Source organism: Trichosurus vulpecula, chromosome 9, assembly GCF_011100635.1.
Source record: "Trichosurus vulpecula isolate mTriVul1 chromosome 9, mTriVul1.pri, whole genome shotgun sequence".
NCBI classification, from domain to species: domain Eukaryota; kingdom Metazoa; phylum Chordata; class Mammalia; order Diprotodontia; family Phalangeridae; genus Trichosurus; species Trichosurus vulpecula.
In genome coordinates, this window is record NC_050581.1 from 138934404 (window position 1) to 138951114 (window position 16711).

The 16711-nt window shown below is 38.8% G+C and overlaps 1 protein-coding gene across 2 annotated transcripts in view; it reads left to right on the forward strand.

Moving 5' to 3' along the window:
• EGFR (epidermal growth factor receptor) overlaps positions 1-16711 on the forward strand; it is a 242471-nt gene that overhangs the window by 152393 nt on the left and 73367 nt on the right. For both annotated transcript variants that reach the window (XM_036739422.1, XM_036739423.1), the window contains exons 2-5: positions 10289-10440; positions 11557-11740; positions 13308-13442; positions 16129-16197. In XM_036739422.1, coding sequence (XP_036595317.1) covers positions 10289-10440; positions 11557-11740; positions 13308-13442; positions 16129-16197 — 540 coding nt within the window. The remainder of the gene's footprint in view (positions 1-10288; positions 10441-11556; positions 11741-13307; positions 13443-16128; positions 16198-16711) is intronic.

Genomic DNA, 16711 nt, shown 5'->3' on the forward strand with positions numbered 1-16711 from the left:
CCAATAACTCTAACAATCACTGATCCTTCCCCTTCCTGGTAACTCATCGAACTTATCATCCGTACCCTATTTGATGATTTTTCCTCCTCCCTCTAAAACTGTGATTTAACTAGTATAGGGAATTTTCACTGTGGAAACTCCCTCCAATGATGCAGACTTGGCTTGGGTTTGTTCATTTGTTCAGTTGTGTCCGATGCCTCAACAAGGCAGTGATCGAGGAGGCATGCCTTGGAATACTGAGAGGTAAAAGATAAAATGAAAACTTTGCAGATCTTAGAGTATTATATAAAGTCTGGCTATCATTAAGTGACTCACCCATAGTCATACAATCAGTATATGTCAGAGGCAGGCCTTAAACCCAAGTTTTCCTGAGCCTATGACCAACCTTTCCAGATAAATAATGGGTAATTAGGCCAGGTTTCTTCTCCACCTCACTTGATTACATTTACTATATACTATCTTTGTAATTTATATTTGTAATATTTTGTCTAAATCTGATCCCCTCGACAAGATTATAAGCTCTTTTGAGAGTAGGGAGTGGGACTTGGTGATCGCGTCTTTTATATCCTCCTTGCACAGCACTGTGTTTGTAAGGCTATTCTTACTGGATTGAATTCTCTAGTAATAGAAAACTTCAGTACCTGAACATTCTAAAGACATTGCAAGTTCCCCTAGAAAGCAGGACAATTTAAATTAATTTAATTAATTTTGAATTGGAATTATTAATTTTAATTATTATATTTGTTATATATTATATGATTATTAAATTTAATTTAATTAATTAATTGGAAATTAAAGGGAGGTAGATTTGGGATCAAAATAATGAAACATTCCCTAACAATTAGAGCTGTCCAAAAATGCAGTGGGTTGTTACTATAGACAGGGTGTTATCACTGGAGGCCTTCAAAAGGAAATGAACAGCAACTTCTCAGAACATGGATGAGATTCATGCTTCCAGTAAAAACATGACTAGATGACTTCTCAGGTCCCTTCTGAATATGATTGTATGATTCTAAGGGGGAAAAGAAAAACAACATTTTTGGATGTCTAGAATTGTAAGTTTTCTTCTACGTTCTCCTTCCCACCGGAAGCTGAACTTCCAATCTAGTGACATTTATCATCAACATGTCTTTCCCTACACTTCAGAATTTTTCTTTCTTCATTTCCTCTTCCCATACTTCAGTGTCTCACCTGGATAGTGACCTATAATTTATATCTACAACTCTTCCTTTCATTACATAATTAAAGCTTATTTGACTCATCCCTCCAGGCATCTGTTTGCTAAGGTGATCATTTGCCAATTTGGTAAACTAATCCCCATTGTACTGTTTTAGTGAAAACAATGGAGACAGAATAGTTTCCTACCCTTATTATCTACCTAGATAATATGTCTATATATATGTTTTATGAGAAAGTGCAGCAAATTAAAAGTTAAGTCATTGGTGAAAAATGCTCAATTTAGAGTTTTGAGCATCTGGGTTCAAAGCCTGGTTCTGCTACTTACTTTCTGTGCAACCTCAGTTTCTCTTGGTGTCTTTATAAGTGAGGGGATTGGGTCAGATGAACTCTAAGGTATCTTTCAGCTCTAAATCCATGATTCTATGAAGAATCATAGGAACTTCAGGCAATCATTCTATCAGCAACCACTTGTTAAGTTTTTACTGTGTTCCAAATTCTGTGTTAGATACTATGTCGGGCTGGTAGAAAAATACTGCGGTATTGACAGACGTTGAGTTCAACCACAGGCCACATGGCATAGGTGGTCACCTAGTCTAGGTATTCATCTTTACTATGCATCTGACACATACTGAATATAATAAGTACATTTACTCCAAGAGGAAATTTCTTAAAATTTCTACCCCAAGGTAACAATAGCCAAAGGCACTTTTGGATAGGGGAAAAACGAACTCACGACTAGACATTTGTCCTTTCAACAAAGTATATTCTTAGTAACATTTCTGATAGTAGGTATGGTTGTATAATATGGTGTACAAGCATTAAACCTAGGATTTGTGATTTTGTGAGTATTTTCAAACCGTCTATAGATAGTAAATAAACTTTGATGAATCACCTGGTGTCTATTAAGGGACTTAACCTTGATCAGGTACCTAGTAAATGTCAGAGGTGGGATTTAAACCCAGCCCATCCTGATTCCAGGTCCAGCCCTCTATCTGCTACCCACTGCTACCTATATGCATTATTTTGTTATTATTATTATTATTATTACTATTATTATTATTATTAAGTTGTTCCTTCTGACTTTTGTATTCCAAGAAGACTTCTATTCCATTCAACCCCATACTGCTGATACCATTGATTTTAATGTGATTGAGAAAGCAAGGAAGGATCATGGGGGCAGTGGTCAGAAAACTATTTTATCTGCTAAGGTCCAAATCAATGCTCTCCCAATCTCATCACTCACCCATGAGGGAAATAAAATATTCTCCCACCATTAAAGGACAATAGACATATTGGGACTCAAATGTATTTTTTGGACTGGTCCTTGTCCTCATTGTTAGGTCTCCAATAGTAGATTCAAAAGACAGAGCTCTGAAGTTTGACCCAAAATCAGAAGCACAGATTTAGTAATGAGGAGGAAGGTGGAGGGGGTGAAGGTTAAGCAGTGTTTCTGGCTTATAGACCTCTGGAAGAGGAAGTGGCATTATTCATTTGAAAAATATTCCTCTATGTGAATAAGCAGCCGTTAAGTCCCTGCTGAATGGTTAAAAAAAAATAGAACCCTGGCCAGTGATGAGGAGTTGCTTACTCATGATATCTCCAGGAGGAAAATACCCGGCAGACCACATATGTTACTGTTTATGCTTTTTATAAAGATAGATTGAATGCTTGTAAAGGATTTTGAGAAATTTGAGATTTGAGAAATAGAAACACATGCATGTGTCATCTGTCCCTCAGTCTTCTTCAAACACAAAATATTCTTTCAATAAAGACTGCACATCTCATCAAAATCCATGATTGTTGGTCTGCAAGATAGTAGAGACTTAATTTTGTCAATTTTCAATCAAAAGCATTGATGTAGATGGAGTTTGATGGGCATTGGATTCCAACAAGATTTCTTGAAAACTTACTAGTGCTTTGGACTTGCTACAGTTGGTTTGAAGCAAGGTTTCTTATCTCAGCATCTACCGACTCCCTTGCCACGAACAGAGTTGGGGGGGGTGGGGGGGGGTCCAAGAACTTGGATAGGAAAAAAAGATCTTTTCACCAACAGCCAACTGAAATTTAACATTGCCTTCAATTACTTCAGAACATTATTCTAAGAAGAGATCCACAAAACAAACAAAAAACCCAGATTCACAATTCCTGGTTTAGAGGAATAACTAAGACAATATCAGAGATGATGACCTAGAAAAAAAAAAGCCAGGCAATTCTGAGTTTTGTTTCACATGATATAGCAGTTGGGAGGTGGGTGGGGGGGAAGTGGTGCCTTGTCAATGGAAAAGTGGCAGGAACACTGGATTTGGAGGAACAGGACCTTGGTTCAAATCTTGGCTCTTCAACTTACTTGTGACCTTGTTTGTAGAAGTGACTGCAGCCTCTCAAAGTCTCAGTTCCTTCATCTGTAAAAGAAGGGGATTGACCTCCCTTCCAGCTCTAATTTTAGGATCCTCAGATTTTTTTAAATGACACTTTAAATGTTTCAGTACTTGAGTGCATTTGCTCCCTCCTCTGTGACAGTGCACAACCCCTCTGACTCCTTAGCCTGGGCCATTTAGCCTCGATGAATGGCTGTGGCCCAAAACTCCCAACCCCTGCTGTCTATCCTTGTGGCAATAAGCCTCTCTGAAATTGGCTAAGGTGGGCTCCAGGCAGCTGTACCCACAGCTTTACCAGCTTGGTAGGACCCGTCGATGGCAGCAAGCCCTCCCAGAACCTTGTGTGACCTCGCCCACTGGGAGGGAGGAATGAAATAAAGTGTTACAATTGCTGTCCTAGAAATGAGGAAAAAAATCCAGGTAGTGGCAAAGTGGATAGAGTATCAGGCCTGGAGTCCAAAAGACTTATCTTCCCAAGTTCAAATCTAGCCTCAGGCACTTACTAGCTGTGTGACCCTGGGCAAGTCACTTTACTCTATTTGCCTCAGTTTCTTCATCTGTAAAATGATCTGGAGAAGGACTTAGCAAACCGCTCCAGTATCTTTGCCAAGAAAACCTCAATCTAGGCCATGAAGAGTCGGACATGACTGAAAAGTAAACAACAAAAGACCCCCCAGCCCCAATAAGTCTCCCGTTAAACGAGGTCTCTGCGGGGTTTAAATATCATAATAACACCAAGAGACAATGAAAGCCCATCTACTTCATACTCGAACTGTACTTGGTACATAAAGTAGACATAAACGACATCAACAATGTCACTGGTCTGGTGTTCTGTTTCCCCAAGCTATAAGCGCAGTGTCAAGGTTTCCCAAAAGCTTTTTACTATTTCAGATCGGTATTGGTGGGATGAGAGTTTAGCTGGAATTAGACAGAATTGGCTCTTCATCTCATTATTTTCCCACTTGAAACTACAGGTACATTGTGTGTGTGTGTGTGTGTGTGTGTGTGTGTGTGTCTGTGTGTGTGTGTGTGTACACACACCTATCTGCTTTTTAGATAATCGATTCAGGTCAGCCAACCTCTCCTGCCTTTGCAGAAACCATCTATCCTCCATGCCTGTAGTACGCTCCCTCCTTACTTCCACCCCTTAGATTCCTTACCTTCCTTCCAGACTCATCTCAGGTGTGGTTTCCTATGGGAAGCCCTTTCTAATCTCGATAGTTATAGAGCTCTCTCTCCTAAAATTTTGTAGTATTTACTTATCTGTGTAAACGTATGCCTCCCCCTACCTGCCTTTGCCCCATGGTAGGCAGAGATTTTTTTTTCTTTTTTTTCTCTTTATTCCTAGGGTCTAGCATTGTATTTTTTTTTTTTTATTGTGCCGCTTAATATTTGGGCAATTGGATTGGCTAGTATGTATTCAGCACTGTCCTAGGTTTTATGTGGAATCTGAAAATGGTATAAATTCAGGCTGTTTTTGGATAAACCGATATGCCATTTGGAGATACAATACATACATTTATGCATACTCACACATGTGTACATGCACACATACGAGTTACATAATAGTTTCAAGGTTACACTGCTAGGTTACACTGGAATGGACCATGAGCCTCGAGCTCAGGAAAATCCCTCCTGTACTCAGTTCCATGAAGGCATCTCTCCCAGTGCCTGGCACAGGGCCTTCCTTACTAAATATTTGTTAAGTTGAATTTTAAAAGTTAGAGTTTACATTTCAGGAATATGACTATTTATAATAAATAAAATGTATTCTCAGAAACATTTGTAATTACAAGAACTACAAATACCCAATTTGGAGCCACCCTTTATAGACAAAGTGCTACCTCCTCCCAGGATTTCTTTGGCTGATGTCAAGAAATTCTCCTCCCTACCACTTCCCTTCTTCCCCCTCAGATGGGTTATACTGAGTTCTCCCATTTTTTCCGTAGCTCTGCTAATTCGATTTCAGAGACTTTTTCTTATATACCAGGTTCTCTTCCTCCCTTATCTTTCTCCTCCAGTTCTTTTAGCTTCCATCTCCATTAGTTCAACAAAGTATTTCCCTCTCTTGTCATATGCAGTGACAGAATGGTTGTTTTAAGAAATGCTAACTGGTGATTAATGTATGAAAGAAGAGCTAGAGAGGTATAGTATATATACATTACATATTTATTATTAAAATACCATGATACCAATGTTTCATCCTGGATTGAAGGCAATGCTCAATTCTTGAAGTCTATGCTAGCAAAGGGCAGGTTTTGGCAGTTCCTGTCAAGCTGGGAGGGATTTGAATATGGACCCAGTGAGATGTGTTGTCCAAGGACCAGTCTAGAAGAATTCAGAGAAATTTTTCATAAGATTGACAGCAGAGTGATGAATATTTCTTCCCTGACAACTTTCAAAGGCTATCTACAAAGTTAGGCCCAGAAAAAACTGTAGGTCTTTAAAATGATCAAGATATATCTATATGTTCCTGGATTGCACATACGCATGTATTTGTATCTAGAGTTATGTTGACTGTTTGTTAAAAAATTGAAGTGTTGCACAGAAAGCTTAGTCCTGATGGTATCTTTAAGAAGATGCGCACCAGAAATAATCAAGTAGTCTTTGGCCATAAGGCAGTTAGACCTACTTCCTAATTTGTAGGGGCATTCAGAGCTAGCCATTTCCCTGGGTGCCAGCCATTTGGGCACTAGCACAGGAGGACAGCAATTGATTGGTTCGATCGAAAGTTATTATGAGAAGGCTTCTGGAATTGTCTGATCATCAAGTATGTAAACATACAAAGCCTCTGTCTTACTACTACTGATAATCATCATGGAAATGTTTTTTGAGTCTTCTTATGAGCAGATTCATGAGTTGGGGGAGGAGGTGGGGGAATCCCCATCGGATTATGCAGGGTGAGTAGATTGGTCCATGCCTGATGTTTTTTGGAGATGATTCGGTTTGTTTCAGAGGTGTCTGAGCACATGGCTCATTTTTGTGGTCAAGTTATGTAGGATGCAAGAGTCACATGCTGATGTTTAGGAAATTCAACATGGAAGGAGGGGTCAACATGGAGAGAGGAAATTAAGAAACATAGACTATACAAACATATTTAGAAATGTTTCCTTAGTGTCCCAGTTTTCCAGAAGAGGAAAAATGTGTCAGCTGCTCACTGGGAATGAAGTTACAAGGCTGCCTTATTGACTTTAAGCCTAATTTTCATGGCTTTGCATGACTGGGCCATGTGTAATCTCAGCAGCAGCACTGTACCCCCCCAAGGGTGGGGGGAGGAAGGGAAGGAGAAGGAATCTGGCCAATTTTGAATCCAGTTTCCAAAGCCATAGGACATATTTCTTTACTCTCAAGGTAATTTTTGTGTTCAAAGCACAGCCTTTACTATGACCACTCCTTCCCCCCAAAAGTCCTCTTTCTATTTTACTTTTCTTGACACATGTCTTTCAAATACCTAGGTTGTAAATAGACCTTTTCTAAATAATTCTCCTTTTTCTCTTAAAGTTATAGCTGTCAATCATGGGCCTTGATCATTTCACTGCCTCTGGTGAACACTTGGCTGGCTTCCCAGGGGATAAAGTGAAACTTGCCCACAGTAAACAGCTTACTTATTAAGTAATATGCTCAAAGTCATAAACCCTTGGTGTGAGAGGCAGCTCAGCATAGCTGGCAGAATGCAATCTGTAATGAGGAAGTCCTGAGTTCAAATCTCAGGCTTGACACTTACTAGCTGTGTGACCTTGGGCAAGTCACTTAAAGTCAGCTTCCTCGTCCATTAAATGGGAATGACACCTATAATACCTACCTCATAGGGTTGTTGATAGGCTCAAATGAGATTTTGGTATATGTACATCCATACTTACATATGTACACGTGTATGATATATAATGTACGTATGTATATATGTGTGTTTGTATATGGATGTTTGTGTCTATATGTGTGGTGGTGGTGGTTTTGTTGAGAGAGCATCTAGGTAGCCTAGTGGATAGAGCTCTGGGCCTGGAGTCAGGAAGCTCAACTCTGGAGTCAGACATTTACTAGCAGTGTGACCTTGGGCAAAGCACTTAACCTCTGTTTGCTTAGGAGGCAACTCTATGGCCTTAATACACTGGAGAAGGAAATGGCAAACCCCTCCAGTATCTTTGGCAAGAAAACTCCACAGATGATATGGTCACAAAGAGTTGGACACAACCAAGTACACACACACGATATATATGCATATATGTGTACATACATATACACACATATACTGTATAAACTTAATTAGATTTTTCACTCTTTACCAGTTATAATATACACACATACACACACACACACACACACACACACACACACACACACACACAAAACAAAAGTAAAAATAAAGGAAAATATATTTTTTGGCTCAGTGTTGAGTCAACTCATCATCAGCGAAGGTAAGACGTTGACCCCTCTGGTCTACATTCCTGGACATCCCTCTTATTGGAATTGATTCATCCATCTGTGAAACACACATAGTGGCTAACTAAATCACTTCCCCCTTTCCCTTTCCCTCTCTCTCTCCCCCTGCTCTTGGTAAATAGAACTGATGGCTGTATGGTACTTGTACTTCCAACAACCAGCAATGCATGCGTCATACTGAAAAAAGGATTGTTTTGTATTCAGAACATTTCTCTTCTCTGGGCAGACTACACAGAAAGGCTCTCTCAAAATGTGAATTTGCATTGTTTCAGGATCAGACTCCCCATCTCATGAAAAAAGTAATTTTAATTTTAGCTCAGTAAAAAATAAAGTGGTGATTATTCTGAGACCAGTTTTGTTGCTTCTCTTTTTTTTAAATAACACCTCCTCCTTACTCTAGCTTTGCTGCAGAGCGAGTTAAATAAGTAAATATTTTTAAATACTTTGTTATCAGGATTTTCTCTCTGCTCACTGCAGATCCTGGTCTCTTTCTTCTATTAACTTCATATACTATCCTTTATAGAGAGGCCAATATCTTCTCAAGTTGTATGTACGTGATACCAAACTTCTGGATAAAAAAAAAAATCTGTCTACCATCTGGGGAAGATGCCGATCAAGCATCTGACTAGTGACTAAATGTTTCAGTCTTTTCCCAGATGCTTGGCATTATATAGGCGAAATTATTGTGTACCTGTTATTAATGGATTTTTTTTACACCTGAATCTCTGTTAGTCCCAGTTCTTTGTTATATAAAATAAGTCAGAAACTGTCTGGCAGAAGGGGCCTTTGATCATTGTTTGAATGTGTTTTATTGGTATCAGTGCTGCTCTTAGCAATAAAATACTGAGAGTGCCTGCAAGTAGGGAGAATTCATAGTCATCTCCTTGTAGAATTGGGTTTTTCACTTTAATTCTAAGGGTTTAGGGTACGTGCATATGTGTGCAGGGATAAAAGGGTTTTAATTTAGAATTTAACATTTTCCCTGTCGATCTACATAGAAATGGAATTCTAGAGGAGTTCAAAGAAACATGGGAAGGCTTGTTCGAGCTGATGCAGATCAATGAAAGAAACAAGAGAATACACTCAATGACTATAATAATGTAATTGGAAACAATACTAAAAGGATATGGGTCTTAATAATAATAATAGTTAACATTTATACAGCACTTACCATGTCCTCCATAAATTATTATTGTGGGACAGTCAGGTGGTGCAGTGGATAGAGCACCAGGACTAGAGTCAGGAAGACATGAGTTCACATCTGGCCTCAGACACTAGCTATGTGATCCTGGGCAAGTCACTTAACCCTGTTTACCTCAGTTTCCTCAACTGTAAAATGAGCTGGAGAAGGAAATGGCAAGCCACTCCCATATCTCTACCAAGAAAATCCCAAATGGGATCACAAAGATTCAGATACGACTAAATGGTGGCACAACAATATTATGTGCCAGTCACCATACTAAGCATTTTACAATTATTCTGTCATTTAATCCTCAACACAACCCTGGGAAGGAGGACCTATTTTATTATCCCCATTTTACAAATAAGGAAACTGAGGCAAACAGAGGTTAAGTGACTTGCACAGGGTCATGCAGCTAGGAAGTATCTGAGACAGGATTTGAACTCAAGTCTCCTTTCCTCCAATCCAGGTGTTCCCTTTATCATACTACCTAGATTAAGCTTCTCTGGCTCTGTCAAATGAGTGGGTTAGACTAGGTGCCTTCTAAGATGCTTTTCAACTTGAACTTTATGATTTCATGTAAATGCAGTAATAAGTCTTGGTCCCAGAAGAACCGTACTGTGTATGGAAGCTTGCTTAAGCTCTTAGAAACAATTGCTATGTGCACTGTTTTTGTTTAACTGTTCTTCTTTGTTATAAGGGAGGGTTCTGTGAGGAAGGATCATTACACTAGGAAACAGTGAATTGTAAAAAAATAAAATAAAAGGCATGCAACTTTAAAAAAAATTAATTGGTGGAATTGTATCAAAGCAATGAAGATTTTTAGAAACTCTGACCAATTTTCAGAGTAAAGTGTATATCCATACAGAAATAGTTCTAGCAATCAAATAGACTATATACCGAGTCAACAGCCCTGTAGTTTGGAGTTAACACCACAATGAGTGGCCTAATTATAATTATTAAGTAAAGGGCACTTATCTCTGTGGGTAGCTGTCCTTTTCCCAGAATTCTGTATCACTTAGGTCATGCCCACATGTTCTATATGTGTTGTTTCTAATCCACTCCCGGTATTTCACGAGACATCATTTTCCTTCTCTCCCCACTCTCTCTACAGTTTGCCAAGGAACAAGTAACAAGCTTACTCAGTTGGGTACTTTTGAGGACCACTTCCTGAGTCTCCAGAGGATGTTCAATAACTGTGAGGTGGTGCTTGGAAATTTGGAAATTACCTACGTCCAAAAAAATTACGACCTTTCCTTCCTCAAGGTGAGTGTGACAGAGCTGATTGTCCTCTTCATCCCACCCCCGAAAATAGGGTAAATGAGAGATCGCATGGGCAATAAAAGGATTGTCATGGAGTTAGGCTCCAATGTACTTTGGATCCAGGAATTAAGATTTCAAGACAGATCTATGTCAATAGGAAATATTTGTTAGGTCATACTCTAGCTACATGTTGTGTTTTCAAAACAAACTGAAATAGAATGCCCACATATGGGAAGGTTTGGATCCTGGGAATATTTTGAACTCTCTCTCTAATTGTAATTTTAGAGTTCATGGTGGCTTCATGGAGGTGAGGGTGGTGGGTTTGATGGGTGGAATTTTATTTAAGTACCAGGAAAAGTGCAGGAGATCAGGCCTTGAGTTTTCCTTTTTCATCTAATTTTAGGCAAATAAGAAGGTTTCTATATATTGAACTGCCTGGTCAAATGACAGAGCCAAGAGACTTAGTGGGCTTCTAAATTAATCAAGAGAGGTCTTCTTTAAGGCTCATTGACTTTTGTAAAGGAAAATCTGTCATAATTTATCTAAATCCTAAATTAAGTGGGTTAGCTCCCAATTAGTTTTAATACAGTTATCTTTTGTATACTGTTTTATGCATTTACATACTATTCTCATGCTGCGCATGTTCAACGTAATAACATGCACAATGAGTGGCCTCCATGCCTCCATGCCCTTGCCAACCTGATCACCATGCTTCCAATGCACTTCATACTTCCACTTGGGAGAATCCTCAGCTTCCTTCAAGGCTGAGCCTAAATGGTGCCCTCTGCGTAGAGTTTATCCTGCTCTACCCTCCTTCCCAAAATACCTTTATATTTACCCTGGATAAATTTTGTATTTACTGCATTTATGTGGTCTCCCCCATCCCTTCCCACTTTAAATAGAATATAAGCTCCTTAAGAGTAGGGAATATTGGTGTTGTTTTTAGCAGCTCTGAACTCTACAACTGACATGCGATGGGCATTTAATAAATGCTTGTTGAATGATTGAATGTTTGCATGGATGAATGAATAAATGAGTGAACTAATGAAATCTTATGCTCCCCTGATGACATATAATTATGTAGAGAAGTGTAAAAACATGTCTTCTTTATTTCTCCAGACCATCCAGGAGGTTGCTGGCTATGTGCTCATTGCTCTCAATGCAGTAGAGAAAATTCCTTTGGAAAACTTACAGATCATCCGAGGAAATGTGTTGTACGAAAATTTTTACGCCCTCTCTGTGCTCTCCAACTATGATCTGAATAAAACAGGAGTTAGGGAACTACCCATGAGGAATCTACTAGGTAAGTTACTATCCAGGGATATACTGTGAGGATGAAGAAATTGGAATTGTACAAGTCCCTCACTGAGGAATTAGCAGGCTTTGGACAAGGGGGAAAAGGGTGGGGGAGGGTATTCTAGGCAGGAGAAACAGCATGAAGAAGGGGCTGAGCTGGATGTGGCCTGTCCATAGGATGCTGCTCTTCGTGTTGCCTGAGAGAACTTAATTGAGCCTCCTTGTTAAGGCTAGGATAATTGGTTTCACAGATTCCCTTTTGTTCTCCTGCCACCACCACTATGTTGCTGTTCCTTAGAGCAAACACTTTCTCAGATTGCAGTGAAAATCAACATAGCTTTATCTGAGGACAAAATCCATTATAAAAATACAGAAAGCTAACAACAAGGAATCTGAGAGTAAGCCATGCCAGCTTTTTAAGAAAGGAATGAGGTAGGGGAGAAAAAAGCCAATAAATTGACCAGATCCAAGGAGCAGCAAAACACAATCAAGCCTCTGGCAAGATCTATCCATGCAGATCCATCCTTAAGCATTTCAGATAACCAGATAAGCCTCCAACTGTTCACAGTTATATTCTGTTTGTCATAGAAACTAGAAACCTTTGAGCCATCTCTGAATCACCCATGGCCTCCATCCTCTATATCTGAGGAATTACCAACTGCCTTCAGTTCTTCCTTGAAAATGTCTCTTTTGTGTTACTGACTTTTACCCTAGGCCAAGTCCCCATCACCTCAAACTTTGGTTATTGCTAGATCCATCCTGCCTTCCAATCCAGTCTACACAATGCTACCAAGTTAGTCTTCCTCTAATAGCACTTTTACCATTATCATTCCCATGGTTCGAAAATCTTGACTGGCTCCCCATTACCTCAGGATATGGTATGTTAGAGACAAGACTTGTGATATCATTGATCCTTCTAATTTGGCTCAGCATCCCTGAACCTTATTGCCTAGAGAAGGGGTGGATATCTTAGGGCCTGAAGGCCAAATCCAGCCTCAATAATTCTATTATAGTTTGCTGACCCCTGGCCTAAAGCATGGGGAGTCTGAATGACTCGATCAGTTTAAAGATGAAACTCCTCTTTCTAGTCTTATTTTTATACCATACTCCAACACGAACCTTCTACTCTCACCAACCTCCTCACTGTCTTGACTTCCCTTCCTAGAATTCCTCTTTCTTTCCTTTTTCTCTCTTTTTAAAAATAATATTTTTCATCGATGGCTTTTGTGTTTAACTCATAGTCATTTCTGTACACACACACAAACACACACACACACACACACACACACACACACACACACTGAATCCTACCTTGGTTCCCTGATGCTATAGCGAAAGGAAACCTCTCCCTCTCCTTTCCATTGTCAAAATCCTATCCCTGTTTCAGAGCTCAGGTCAAATTAAGTCCCAATTCCTCCATGAAGCTTCCACCATCTACTCTAGCCCCCACTGACCTCCTCCTCTCTATTACCCTCAGTAGGATACTTCTCCTTAGAAATGAAGGTGTAAAAAAAAAAACTCACCAATATTTTGCTTAGAATACAATTGAAGGTTGTTTTCTTTTATTTACATAGAAATCCTTGTTGGTGGTGTCCGGTTCAACAACAACCCAACCCTGTGTAATGTGGAGACAATCCAGTGGAAGGATATTGTGGACTCCGCCTATTTCAACAATATCACAATAGACAATAACAGCCATCCTAAGAGTTGTAAGTGTTCTATAAACTTTCTTCCAGCTGCCAATTCTAGCAACTCCCTGGTTTGGGGAAGGAGAGGAAGAATATTCACTCAGCACCTTTTCTATAAGCCCCCACCCCCTGCCATTTTATTTTTTGAAAGGTAAATGAATTCTCAAGGTAGGTAAAAAGGGATCATATAAGGAAGTAGAGAGAGTGAATACATTATTATATGAGAGAAAGAGGTCACCCATTTGACACAGCATGTATTATTACTTGTATCATCCTAGACAAGTCACTTAACTCCTGTCTAGCTCAGTTTTCTCATCTGCAAAATGAAGAGAAGGGACCGACCCAATAGTCTTTAAGGTCCTTTCAGCCTCTAAATAGATTGCTGTAAACAACTGATTTTATAAGATACTGAAACTTTTATCTCAGGTCCATATAGTCTCATGAGCTATGTGGTATAAATTGGCTTTTAGGGAACAATTTGATGAGTAGTGAGAAGGATGAATAGTCCAAGCTAGTAATCTGAACTATCGCTCAAGAAATGTCTTTATAAATATCCTCTTTAATTGTTCAGCCACAAATTAATCAGATTAGGCAACCAAGAACACCTTTGTCTTTCTCTCCAAATGAAGAATCTCAATCAGTCACTCTCTCTTTAATGATTCTTGCTACGCTTTTGACTCTTCTAGACTGGGGTAGGAGCTATCAGAGGTTAGCCTCTGAAAAGTCTGCTCCATGGCTAATCACTGTCAGAATTTTTCTCTCTTGAGTATGTATTCTCCAAAAGAGAAGCAACCACACTGTATGATATCTATGCTACTGTTTCAGCATAACGTGTATAGTGGTGTCCAAAGCATGAGACTGGTCATTGCTTTTAACTTCAGGTTGCTCTCAATATTCTCCACATTTTGAGTTTGGGTTACAATGTGTATGTCACCAGTGAAAACCAATTACATGTTAATGAGTTCGTTCAGTTTTCTAAGTGTTTGTTTGAACCAAGTTATTTTTGCCTTCACAGAACTATGTTATTAGTTCTCAGTAAATGATAATGTGTGAATTTTACATTCATTTTAGAGCCTGAGTCACCATTTTCCTATATTAATACCTATAATTATAACATGGTGTCTTTATTGGTGTGTAAGTTGATTTTTCTTAATGATAAAATTAGAAACAGAACACTAATTCATGTCCAAGAGATCACTTAATCTTGTCATTATATATGGGTATGTATATACATATATGTGTGTACACACACACGTACACACACACATTTTAGACGGATGAGCAGGCATATACACAAAAGGAGCCGTCAGTTGTACCTGAGGGAATTAACATGATAATGGTGATCCCTGCAGAAATGAGCTATTTCGAAGGCTGTAAAACAAACAAATAAAACCAACCCTGGTAAAAAACAAAAATAAAAATAAAAAACTGCTTAGCAAAAAATAAATGTTTTAATTTACCAGAGAAATAAAGGAAACTTGAGGAATAAAATTACTTCTAATTATTAAATTATTACCAGGGCGACTAGGTAGTACCGTAGATTGAGTACTGGCCATGGTGTCAGGAGGACCTGAGTTCAAATCCAACCTCAGACACTTACCAGCTCTATGACCCTGGGCAAGTCAATGAACCCTGATTGCCTAAAAATAAAAACAAATTATTACCAAAAATTATATTCTAATCACCGATTTAATTTTTTTAACCAATTTGGTGTTTAGATATTTTCCCACTCTGTGCAACCCTGAAAAGCAAATACATACAGAATTATTCACATTGAATAAATAACATGCAGAAATTTATGTGGATTAATAAACAAAACTTCATGTTGCGACAACATCTAAACAAAGATGTATAACTAACAAGTGTAATTTTAGGTACTTAAGAAAGTCCTACAAACCAGTGGCAGACCTCAGCACACTAGCTGCTCAGCAATCACTCAAAATGGCTTCTGAAAAAACAGAGATTTTTCACCTTCACGGGCCAAAATTCAATTGAAAGCCCAGACTATACAAGACTATGTGTACCTTCTTATATAGTTACGTTCAGAGACAATCAAATTAAACGATTAATGTGGTAACTCAAAATGGAGAGAACTACGTACACACACAAAGTTATCATTGGTGACTGTCAGAGCACAGAAGAATAAGCAACACTTCAACAGTATCCTGACTTGTTATGTGATCTTGGGAGAAACTCCTTAAAGTACTATGTTCTTCAGTTACCTCATATATGTCAACAAGCTTGTCATGGTGCCTAGCGCATAGTAGATACTTGTAGGCACATAGTAGGTACTACTGGTTGTAGGCTCATGCATTATCAGACAAAGCAAAGCAACACAAGGTAGTGGAATGAAGCCTTGCATAAAAGTCAGGAGACATAGGTTCTAATGCCAGCTCTACGTTGCCTCAATAGATGATTTTAAATCATCTTCTCTGGGCCTGTTTCCTCACAACCATACAATAAGGAGATTAGACTAAATTCTCTCCTTTCTAATGCTAAGATTCTTAAAATTGTTACTGGCTTAATTTATTAGTGAGCTTTCATTTCTTCATCAGCAGCTAGCTTTATTGTTTATTTTTGCTGTGTTTCCATTTTTGGAATCTCAGAATTCACAATAAGCTAGAAATAATGGACAAAATTATTTCAATTGATCAGACCCCTCACATTGGAATATTATGAATTTATCTTTTTTTATCATTAATTTTAGGTGAAAAGTGTGACTCTAGTTGTCCCAATGGAAGCTGTTGGGGCCCTGGACCGCAAAATTGCCAGAGTTGTAAGTATATAGATTTTTATATTTATTATATGCCCAGTTTCTTCAAATAATTGGTAATAACCTGAATATCTCCCAGTGGGGATAATAGTATCTGCACTGCTTTCCCCCAGAGGGCTGTTGTGAGGCCCAAATAAGATAATTTATGTAAAGCATGTTGTAAAAACTTAAAACATTATATTAACTGTGCGTTATTATTTTAATCACTTCTCCCATTGGACACATGACTGTATAAGATTTTTTCTGATAATGGCCCAAAGCCTGGGGAGCTCACCTGATTTGATTACAGGAAACACTAGGCCTGGTGAGGAGCTTTTCATAGCTGAAACTCAATTAAGGGAACTTGGGGCTGGCCCACTCCATTAGAGTTGATAGTGACTGAAGTATCACACTGACTAAATCAAATTTGTAAGAACACTTTTTGGATGAATCTTAATCTACTTAAGTATTTTGGATGTTTTGCTGACGGTCAGGCCAGGCCTGATTGTTCTTCCTTCTGGATCTTGAAGGCTGGGTC